General features: G+C 36.2%; 1 protein-coding gene across 1 annotated transcript in view; it reads left to right on the top strand.

Annotated features, from left to right (window-relative positions):
* LCP2 (lymphocyte cytosolic protein 2) overlaps positions 1-11,236 on the top strand; it is a 33,990-nt gene extending 22,754 nt beyond the window's left edge. Inside the window, exons 11-21 of the mRNA XM_072872504.1 lie at positions 194-219; positions 311-330; positions 437-541; positions 1,462-1,492; positions 2,149-2,161; positions 3,220-3,340; positions 5,545-5,594; positions 6,454-6,557; positions 7,408-7,485; positions 8,579-8,734; positions 9,479-11,236. Coding sequence (XP_072728605.1) covers positions 194-219; positions 311-330; positions 437-541; positions 1,462-1,492; positions 2,149-2,161; positions 3,220-3,340; positions 5,545-5,594; positions 6,454-6,557; positions 7,408-7,485; positions 8,579-8,734; positions 9,479-9,601 — 827 coding nt within the window. The 3' untranslated portion in view covers positions 9,602-11,236. The remainder of the gene's footprint in view (positions 1-193; positions 220-310; positions 331-436; positions 542-1,461; positions 1,493-2,148; positions 2,162-3,219; positions 3,341-5,544; positions 5,595-6,453; positions 6,558-7,407; positions 7,486-8,578; positions 8,735-9,478) is intronic.
* Positions 11,237-11,930: the final 694 nt, after the last annotated feature.

Genomic DNA, 11,930 nt, shown 5'->3' with positions numbered 1-11,930 from the left:
TAATAAGAGATATTGCAATTTTGCCATCCCTTGCAGAGTCAAAATATTTTTCTGGCTTACATCTCAGAAGGCTGAGTGCTTCAATCTGCAAAATTCACTTCCAATGATATGCAAAACTTGTTTGTTTCATAGAAAGTTTAATGAATTATCTTAACTTTCATTTTTTCTAAATGTAAGCTTTTACTATTTTCAGGGAGGAAGCCAAGCTTTCCCGAAAAGGTAAAGTCTTTTTTGTTTGATGCTTATTGATGTTTTTCACCTATTTTGATACACTTACACATTCTCTTAACTATTCCTTGTTGTTTTACAGCCTCTGACTTCACAGCTAAGGTAAGAGTTTTGTCTCTGGAAATTAGACTCTCAATGCCATTATTCCCCAGTTATTTCTTAGTAAGCAGCTTTTTGCCTTTATTTCCTCATCTTGCTCCTGCTTTAGATCCCTGGGGGAACAGCTAGCAATGATGCCAAAACCTCCTGTCCCACCAAGTGACAGATATGAAAGAGGCAATCCATCTCCTCTAAGGAAGCAAACCCCTGTAAAGTAAGTGTTCATTTAATTGAAATTTAATAAAGGATAAATAAAATTTAACAAAAATATGGATAAGCAACACAGGATAGTATAATTTACTGCTACTGCATGACAGCAGTGTCTGCAGATATCAAAATTTTGCTTTATGAATATGCATGGGATGTGCTGTAAGCTACAGAAAAGTGGGAATGCAGAAAAAGCTCTCTCTCCAGTCATACCTGAAACAGCCTTTACATAAGTCACTTCCAGGTTGCACAAATAAATATATGATCCATGTTTTTTCCACCAGATCAAGTTCTTGCTCTAGGGAGCATTCTTTCATGAGTTCTGTTGCTATTTTTTTTAGGATGTTAGGAAAAGAAAGCTTTACTTTCCTAGCATTGATTTTACTAGCCTGCCAAACTCCTTAATAGCAAACAGCATTCTCTAGCAGAACTAGATCATTCTCTAGCATTTTCTAGACAACTTGTGGGCTGAACAGTGTGACTGATCTTAAAACAAAATAAGAAAGTAATTGAGAGCTGCTAATCAGCCAAGATAATTTATCAGAGAAACAAAGACTTATCATGCGCTCCAGCAATGTTGCTAAGTACTATAAATGAGTTCAAGACTTGAAGTCTAATGCTTCATCATTGTAAAAACTTGTTTTAAGCTCTAATCTTATAATCAATTCATCAGACATTTTCCTTGTTGACAGAATCAAGATGGGCTAAGGACTAGCATAACGTCTTATGCTGAAAATGATTATGCTGATTATGGCTGAAAATTAGAATCTTAAATATTTTTATGAGGAAAAAAATATTTCTGCATTCATTGGATCTGTAAAACTTACTATAAATTCATGTCTTAGTTGAAAATATGGCCTAATGCACACAAAGTGAATGAGCAATATTCGACCTATGATTCATGTTTTGTTTTCTGTTTCATTTCAGGCAGGGTCGGCCACCACACAAAAAGAGTGAAGTAAGTATAGTCTCAAAGCAAATATTTAAAGGTATAGGGACTACAATAAAATGAAGTACCTGTATAAACTAATAATTCTAGAAAAGGTAAACTTGTTTCTTTTATCAGTTATAATGAATACTCATGGATCTTTCATAGCACATGGTTTATTTTTAAACAGTTCTTCTATGTCAAGCTCAGTTTATTCCCTGAGTACTTTATCTTAGATAACAGGAAGAATAAGGCAAGAATTTTTTTATGACATGGGAGAAGTGATTTTGCTTACACTAGGTTTTGGGGTTTGGTTTTTTTTTTCAGCTTAAGCTGACCTAAGGATTTCACTTTCAGATAACTCTGAGAGCCCACACCTACTGAAGGAATGAGGAAAGTTTACATCTGCTGAGAGTTTCTGACTACTTTGGGCCAAGATCCATTATGGGACATCTACCTCACAGCTTATTTGTAAATAATAGCTGCACCTTAATGCAAGAACTTTAAAAATTATTTGGTGTTGCATGAAGATAGAAACCCCAGCATTTTAGATGAAAGTGACAGTATAGATATTAAAGTCCTTGCATACTCACAATTTACCAACTTCCAGGTTTTTGTTTTGTAAAATATTCCTAAGAACTGTGCTATAATATGTTGCTAACATTTATTTTCTTTTGGCTCCACAGGAAGAAGATGACAGTAAGTATTTCTACAGTGATTTTTAAAACTTAAAGTCTTTCTTTGTCTTAGTTCTAAAAAAAAAAAATGATCGCAGAGTTGTTTCTTTAGAGCCATTTCAGAAAGTTAGGTGGTATCTTGACAGGTTGTAGAATGCTTATAAAGTACCTCATGCAGATTTATATATCAAAGCCACAAAACACAGGAAATCAATAGTTAATAGCTTCCTTCAGTCAGCCAGTTACAAGACAGCAGGATTTCTTATTTTGAAATGCATTACATTTTAGAGATTTGTGATCTGCACACAGCATCAAACAGCTAGGCGTGTAAACCTGATATCCTCCCAGTTTTCAACAAAATGTTCAGTCAAACCCTGCTGGTACTAGTCTTCTGTGTAATGTTATTTACTCTAACAAACAGAAGTAGAACTTGTTTCATGTAATAATAGTATTTATAAATTACTTCAGAATCCTGGTTCCTAAAATTAAGTTGGTAAAGTGATGCCACAACAGAAGCAGAACATTTGGACAAGTCTCTACAAATTATCACTGCCTCTAAGACTCCATAAAGAATAGGGCTATTTAGGCTGTGCAGAGCGCAGTTAATCTGTTCCCCTTTACCAGTAGCTGAGGTCTGAGGACACTGCAGAAAGAAAATGTTTTATTTTATGCTGTTGTTTGTGATGATATGGGAGAAATCTCACAAAGGAATGAAGTTCAAAAAGGTAATCTCAAATCCACTATTTAGAAGCAATGTAACACAGAACACATGCTTACGTACCACCTTCAGCTCTACTGCAGTTAAGGTATTGAATTGTGGCTTATCCAAAACAGAAGTGAGAAAATGTAAATGTTGCTCAAGCCTGTTCCAGTTTATTTTTAATTTTAATACTTAATTTTAAGTTCTCAGTTGACCATATGAGTTTACAATCTGTAACTAACATATCAAAGACTTTTTATAGAACAGTTTACTCCATGTTTATCTCATTAAACAGCAGTAATGTGACAGCATTTCTTTATTCTACCTCATTTAACAATGTCTCACATAAGTTTTAAGTTTCATTCTCTTCCTCTCCACAGCTGCACCCCAAAGACCAATACCACAGCTATCTTTGCCCCCATACAGCTCCAATACATTCCCATCCAAATCTGTCAAGCCTCCACCTAAGCCAGGATCCAACAGTATGCCTGGTGCAGAAAGGTTTGTTTCACCCATTATTATGTCATTCCTTTTGAATCTCAATCTCTTTGCAATTTAGCAAATAATAGTATGTATGTGGTACAGGGTTCTCAGGCAAACACAAGGTAACTACCTGAAGTAATCCATTAATTTTCAGGCTATACCCTTGCCTCCACTACATGCTAATTTGTGTTCTTCCTACTATGAAGGAGAATCCTTCATATAATCAAATCTCTATATATAGTGAAGCAGATAGTGTGCATCAGGCAACCAAGAAAAAAATGCAAATCGCTCAGTTTTATGTCAAGGAAGTATTTTAGGGCCTACATGGTACAATACTTCCATTCTTGAGACATCTCTCCCATTGCCTGCAGGATCTATAAGAATGACAAGCCCTTTTGGGAAGGGATCATCTTCTCCAAAACTATGCAGGATGTAGGTCAAAGAGGTCCTTCTTTAAAAGGATTCTGCACACTCTAGGAGCCTAAGTGCTAGAGCTGTGACTTCTAATTGCTTCAAAACAAAAAAACCCCACAACCTTAGTTGTCTAGAGTTGAATCTGAAAGAATTTCACCAACCTTTCACTAAATTTTACTCTAATGGCTAATAATTCCTATTTAAAATTGTGAACCTTCCTTCAGCTATGATTTTTTCTAGCTTCAGCTTCCAAATATTAGATTGTTATGTCTTCATTTGCTAGATGGAAGAGCCCTTAACTAAATTTTGATTTCTGATGTAGTGTGCAACGGACTGAGCCTTTGATGAGTTAGAGTGTTTGAGTCTAAGTCTGAAGTACATTTTCTAATCTCTGTATTTTTTTAATGGCTCTTTGATGAATTCCTCCCATTTACTGTCATCCTCTGGAACTGCTGACACCCCAGTAGAACAAATATTGCAGTAGCAATAGCAAGGTCATATGCAAATATGAACTATTCCTATGATGAACACTTCTGCTTATATTCAAACAGCGTTGCCAAATTTTGTTATAGCAGAGGCCCCCATTTGGCTGATTCTCTCCCATGAATCACAAATCATGATAGGGTGTTTCTGTTCTGCAAACGTAATTAACATATTCATCCAGAGGTTTTTGTACAGTTCATTTAAGCAGAAGAGAAATATGAAATGTAAAGGAAAAGTGTGCAGGCAGTTTGTTCCCAATTAGGTCAAGAAATTAAAAAAAAAAAGAATTGAAGATTGGGACTCTTCATTTTGAGAAGTTTTGGATGCGGGTTCTGAGATCAGGCCATAAAAGGAAATTGTAGATTTTCTAACAAAAAGCATAAAAATGAACCCAGGAAGGGAAGCCTAGGAACATGGAAGTGTTATGGTGGTGTGGGTGTGAGCTCTGTGCCACTGTCAGCTCATAGCTCACAGAATCACAGAATGGTTGAGGTTGGCAGGGACCTTTGGGCGTCATCTGATCTAACCCCTGTGCTCAAGCAGGGTCACCTAGAGCAGGCTGCCCAGCACCATGTCCAGATGGCTTTTGAATATCTCCAAGAATGGAGACTCCACAACCTTTCTCAGCAACCTGCTCCAGTGCTCAGTTGCCCTCACAGTAAAAAAGTGTTTTCTGATGTTCAGAGGGAACCTCCTGTGTTTCAGTTTGTGCCCGCTGCCTCCAGTCCTGTCACTGGGCACCACTGAAAAGAGCCTGGCTCTCCATTCAGGTATTTTTATACATTAATAAGAACCCTCCTGAGCCTTCTCTTTTCCAGGCTAAACAGACCCAGTTCCCTCAGCCTTTCCTCTTACGTGAGATGCTACAGTCCCTTATCATGTGGGTGGCCCTTCACTGGACTCTTTCCAGTAGCTCCACATCCATAGTTGCAACATTAATGATGAGATACTGCATTTTCATCAACGTTATAGAAGCTGTTGCCTGTGCTTCCTGCTTTAGGGGAATAAAGTAGTCATTCCCTGTGAAAACTCAACAAGCTGAAGTAGTTTTCTGCATTGATCCTGACACAGAAGTCTTGGTGGCCCATTACTGATTCCCTCTACCTTACTCCCAGATACTGAGCTTCAAGTAAACTTAATGGTGGATCTACTTACATAAAAAGAAGGAAAGAAAAAAAAAAGAAGAGAAGGCTATCCTCATCCTGCATAGGTCTCAAGAGGATCTTGCATTCTGTAAAACAGGCACAAAGACTAGATCAGTTCTTCAGAGCACAGAAATGTATAGCAATGTTGTATTTATACTGACTACTTTTTTTTTTAAACAGTGCTAGAAACCTGTCTTCAAGTGGCTCACTACCACCACGCTTACATCTAGGTTTGTATCCTGCATTCCTGCATTTTTTGTACAAAAAATGACTGAAGGTTGTAAGGTGGTTTCAGTGCAGTTAGTATAACCTTTTTTTTCTATGGATGTTTCTAGTTGGACTGTGAACAGAAAACTATCAAATTCCTGAAAGGCATCTTGTGTAGATTACTTAGTCTGAATCTAAGATGTTTTATTCCCATGAAGTTTGGGCTTACTGCCTAGTTAAACAATGGTCAAAACTTCACGTAAGCATCTTTTTCAATATGGCTAGCACTACTGAGAGCTGAACAACACTACCTGCAAGTCACTGTGTTATATTAATACTCTCGAAAAAGGGAGAAAACACTTTCCATTTGAAATATGCTGCATATTTATCTTGTAATAACAAGTAAAAAATAAAGAAGCTTAGAAATCAATTGCTTTGCAAATAATTTTTCGTATACAGTAACAGCTGCCAATGTCTTACAGTGACATTTTTTAGGGTCTACATGCTAAGAAGGCAAGGAGTGCAAAGAGACAACATTACTTCTAACTGTCTCTGAAGAAACCAGAGATGCTCTCAACTGAGTAATTGTGGTACAGAAGCTAAAAAGATGTAACCTCTATTTCAAGTTCATCTGATTTTAAGGAAACCTGAACTGCAAGAGTTCAGTTAAAGTCCCTGTGCACCAAGGATGAATTTATGTAAAGAACCTGGTTCTCATACAGTAGCCTAAATCTGATTTCAAATAATTTCAAAATGTCTCAGTAACAGAGTGATATAAATCCTTCATGCCTCATAAAATCAAGACTGTACACCCTGTATGCACTCCACAGATGAAATTATTTTCCTGGTTTTAACATTTTTTCTACTTTTATATCTTTGAAGGCAACAACAGCAGATCTCCTTCCAGAGGCGCAGCTGACATAAGACCTCCATTGCCAATTCCTAGCAGACAGACAGTTCACCAAACAAATGTGGAGGAAGATGAGGTACAAAACATTACAAGTATTAACCATAACTGCTAAACACAGCAAATTTTCTGATTTCTGGAGAGAACGTTTTTCAAAGTTGTTTTTCTAGTTAGTAGTCACTGTCAGGATGTTAGTAGGTGCTTTCAGTTTCCTTTTCTGTGTCAAATGTTAGTGCCTTATTTTGTCTTCACAAAGAAAAATAACAATAGCAAAAACCCAGTAGAACAAAAAAAGAAAAATACTTGTTTGCTGGATTACTTTTTTTGCACAATTGCCTTCAACTAGCATTACATATTCAGTTCTCCTTCCACAAAACCTTGGTGAGTAAAGAATTCATACCCTTTAAGTGCATTTTTGTTTCACATTTCTTTAAATATGACAAGTTTAGAGCAAACCACTCCTGGTGATAACGCTGGTGGGCAACCGTACATGGTATGTTCACAGGAAGTCTGCATTATTGTCTCAGATGATAGTTAAAAAAGAAAAAATATAATAAAATAATTTTTAAAAATCCGAGAGAAATGAATGCAAAGGATACTAGTGCCTCAGGCAGACAAAAGAGGAAATGTCACTTAAAATCTATCTTTTACTGAAAATATTTGGAAATATCTGTTTTCCTAGCTTATTTGCAGACATATTATAGCTAGGTCTGTAACATTTTCAAATTTATCAAAGTGAGCAAATAATTTTAAAAACATTTAGTGCCACTTACCATACAGTAATATATACTAGTATGATTCTTGAAGCTCATACCTTCAGAGATTCTGCACATTCAAATTTTTCTCTACTTATTTTCATGTTGTTAACATCACAAGCTAATTCATTGACAGCTGACTTTCTCCTTTATCCTCTCTCACGAAAAACATAGGACTCACTAAATGATGAATGGTATGTTGCTTATGTTAGCCGGCCAGAAGCAGAAGCAGCTCTTCGAAAAATAAACAAGGTACTCTTTAAATTGTTGGTGATTCTCACCATCTCCTAGCTAGATGTCCTTGCAGTCATATAGGAAGAGTGAAGGTAAATGACATGGTAAGGTTATAGCCTCAATATAGATACTTTGAGTGAGGGATTCACCTTCAATATCTTTACCCGCATAAAAGTTACACATATAGTCTAAACCAGCCATGAAGGCTGCTGTTTTCCATAGTCCAAGAGAACAAATTATGTGTCTCCAGAAAGCAGTTTCACCTCTCCTCTCTTAGGAGGAGTGACTTGTTCTCTGGAAATAGTTCTCTGTCACCACTGAGGAATTTGTTGCAAATTCCAATTTTTAGATATCTTGAATTAGATGAGATGAATCCCACCCTTTTCTAGGCCATATTTACCAGCAAAATGAAGTACAGATTCAAACAGATGAAACCCAGGCTTAACTGTGCATGTGGAGATAAACCAAATTGTATCCCATCATGGTGGGAAATCTGTTTAGTCTATGATGCTTCACAGCACATGCAATGAGCTGAAGATGACATGTACAGCATTTCAATAACTTGTATTAAAGTCCAGCTTATGAGATCACATTCAATGCCTTTAAGAAAGGGTGTTTCAATGGAAGACTTGTTACAACAGATCTGAAATGAAGAAAAGCAGAGAGAGAGAGACAGAGAGACAATATCACTGCCTTTACCAAAATTACACAGACACTGTCATTATTTTAGGCTGTCTGTAAATAGATCACATAGGAACCTTGATTGGGACTTACCAGAAAGGAACTTCTCTTCTGGTTAAAGTGACATGAGGTTTGGCCTTTGATATTTTACTTCCTCCTTTAATGGAATCTCTCCCTCATAGAACATCATTCCTCCCTTCCCTAAAAATCTGCATTTGTATCAGACAGGAAAGTTTTAAGTAGCAAACTGAAAGATAAAACATTTGAGAATGACCTAAACTCTTTAATAGTGTGGTTTCTCTTACCAGGAGGAAAGAGGTGTCAGAAAGAAAAAACACTTAAAAGCATGAGTGCTCTAGTTAAGGTTGTTATGCTGATCAAACCCAGAGGTGACGTTTATTTGTCATCTTTCATTTTTTTCATCTTTCAGGATGGAACATTCCTGGTAAGAGACAGCTCAAGAAAAACTGCTACTCATCCATATGTACTGATGGTGTTGTACAGAGATAAAGTATACAACATCCAGATTCGTTACCAGGAGCAAAATCATGTATATTTATTAGGAACGGGCTTAAAAGGAAAAGAGGTACTATGTGTTTTTCACACTACTTCCCTTCATCTTAAGGTATCTCCTGTCTCATTCCTAAGTGTCAGGTTGCTTAACCTGGCAGCTGTTTTACTCCAGTGGAATTCTGCTTATTGTCTTAGAGTTACTCCTGATAGAATATGTTACTTCTGGAAGTAAAATCGGATTCTCCTGTTTGCGCTCAGGGAATGAAGGGATAGCCTTAGAATACAGCTATTAGAAATCCATGTACCTGGTTGTGAATGTTTGCTTACCACTAAGATACCAGAAAAGGGAAATACACATTTGAGAGCAAATCCATTTCTGCCAACTTTACTGCTTTGCTCCCAGACTGTTGGTTTACTTATGTCCAGCAGTACTGTGTTGGATTTACTGGCACCAGACAGACCGGTCAGCACATGTACTGCAGTTCTGATTGAGTTAGAACTCTCTGAACTTATCAGTCAACTTTTTGAACTTTCAAGTGTGATCATCATGTCAAGCAGAATGACAACATCATATATTAAACAGGCCAAGACTGCATAAATTAATTATGCAACATTTGGAGTAGGTTGTACACACACCAGATTAACAGTTAATGAGCTACAGATCATGGCAGAAATTAAAACAGCTGATCTGAGAGTACTTGGTGGACCTTATAAGACTGCTAAATATTTAGAGTTTTTAAAAAAACCTTTTTGTTTTACTAATTACTAACAATTCTAACATTTTTGCCATAGCCTTCTCATTTTTTCCATCCCACAGGATTTTTCTTCTGTAGCAGATATAATTGATTACTTCCAAAGAACACCTCTTCTTCTGATTGATGGAAAAGACAGAGGTTCGAGAAACCAGTGCATGTTAAAATACGCTGCAGGACATATTTAAATGAGAACTTAATGAAGATCATATACAGCATCGAAGCCTACTGAAGTTTGTAAACTTCAGGATAGTTCCTTTTTCAGCAAACTAAAATCATGAAGTCATTAAAAATCCTTTTAATTCTAAGGAAAAAGGACAATGTTATTTTTAAATTATGCCTTAAATGCAATACTCTATAAATCTCATTTTCCTACAGTGTGTTTATTACTGTCCACTAAGATGGTACATGAGAATTTTTTTTCTTCCAACATATGTGTATCTTCTTGAAATGATTTCCACGCCAAATTAGAGGACTCATGAAATAAATACCAATACAGGTCTCTGCTTTCATAGGAGAAAAGAAAAAAAAGTAAGCTATTTTTCAGATCAGAACTGCAGCAGCTATTATGTTATTTAAAGTGATACAGAGTAAACCCAAACCTTGTCAAAGTTTTGGAACAGACAAAAGACAATAAAAGCCCCATTTTTTTCCCACAATACACTTCCCAATAAATCTAACTATGGCCACTTATATGAAAAGACCGGGACTCTGACCTGGATCCTAAAGACACCTAGGTTTCAGCAACACCAAAAAAACACCCAACCCTGGATACGCAGCTGCCTGTCAAGATCTGTGTCTGTGTTATTCAGCTATGAAACTGTCTTTGTTCACATTTTTCTAGAAAAATAAAATATCTACAGATATCATGTTCTGTCTGCCACACCACTGATGATTCACTGATGGCAAGTCTTAGCCCACAAATTGGAATTACATATCTCCTAGGATCCTCTAACCTCACTCAGAAACAAGCTTTTCTCCCTTAACACAGACCTCTCTTTAGCTGTGCCTTTCTGACGCTAAATTAAGCAACCACTTTTTTTATAGGAGACACATCAACAAGATTATCATCATGTGATTCTTAATTGTCAGAACACACCCAAATCTCTTAGAAAGCAGACACACACAATATCAGGCTAAACTTAGTTCCTCTGATACAACTGCTTTCTGTTTTTACTGTATTTTTTCAAGAAAAACAGTAACATTCTCAGTTCTAAAATCTAAGTTGCAACTGAGGACCACTGAAGCGTACTATATCAAGACCTTTTCTCTCTCCTTTGTTAAGTGGGATTTATCCAACTCTTTGCCTCAGTTTTCTAGTAACCTTTGTTTTCTGACAAGACCTTTGGTTTGATAATTATGTTAGACTTTGTTACACTTTTTCTCCTTTAAAGCCATTTGTGTGCATATCACTTGAAACATTTGAACCAAGATTTTAGGCAGAAAAATATCTTCCATGTAATCTATATAGCTTCTCAGATAAGATAATCAGATTTCATAAACAGTTTTACTTTAAATATATATGTTTTGTAAATGTTATCTTCCTTTCTAATATATTTAGCTAGGAGCTGGAGTTCAAAGTTAGTGAATTTCATTTCCATGCAACTATGAGTCAAAACAAAAGATTAAAAATAAAAAATAAAAATTCTTCAGCTGACAAAACCTGTTTCTAGCCCAATATCTTGTAAAAGCTCACTACTAATCTTGTGAAAGAAGTATGTTTTTCAAAAAATGCTAAAATTAAAAACATCCCCCATATTACCACTGATTATGTGAGCTGGAGGTTGTAATTCTATTCCATTGCACTGCCTTGAAAAGTCTGTCAACCCAGAAATACCTGCTATGGAATTGTGTTTTATTTGTTTTAAATAATCTCATCAGTGAAAGAGAAATAAAATTTAAAACAGTATAACAAATTATAACACTGCATATTTTTTTCAGCAGAATAAATCTTGATTTGATTATTCAGATAAATATATTTTGTATATCAATAAAAACACACCTCAACATTCAAACATGTCCACAAGTAAAGTATGATTGAATATTAATTGTAAAGAACTACACAAAAATACTGGCTACTCAAATTTTGGGCCAAGAAGGTTTCAGGATAGAGTATTTAGACCAGTAACTCTTTCTTCTGTAGCTAGGTGCATTAGAAAGTCACTACAGAAACTAGAATGAAAGTACTTTTGGTTTTCCAGAAGTAATCTGCTCTTTGGCCCCCTCCCTCAGCAACATTTTTAGAATGAAGAAGGCAGATCAAATGACAAGTTGCAGTTCCTCTTTCACTGACTGTTTCTTATCCCATTTTCCAGAGCACAGATGAGATACGAGAGCAATGACTTGACCGGAAGTAATTTAAAATCTTTTGTTACTGTTCCAGTATGTCTTTGTTTAAAGGGAGACAACCACATGGGAAAAACTTCATGCCGTTTCCTGACCTTTCTAGTTAATATCAGTCTTTCCAGCCCTAGTGGGCTTAATTTGGGAAATTTGGGTTAAAAGAACCTCTCGAAA

Source organism: Ciconia boyciana, chromosome 9 (assembly GCF_034638445.1).
Source record: "Ciconia boyciana chromosome 9, ASM3463844v1, whole genome shotgun sequence".
Classification (NCBI taxonomy): Eukaryota; Metazoa; Chordata; class Aves; order Ciconiiformes; family Ciconiidae; genus Ciconia; species Ciconia boyciana.
The sequence above is the reverse complement of the archived record's forward strand: the minus strand, read 5'-3'. Positions and strand labels throughout refer to the sequence as shown.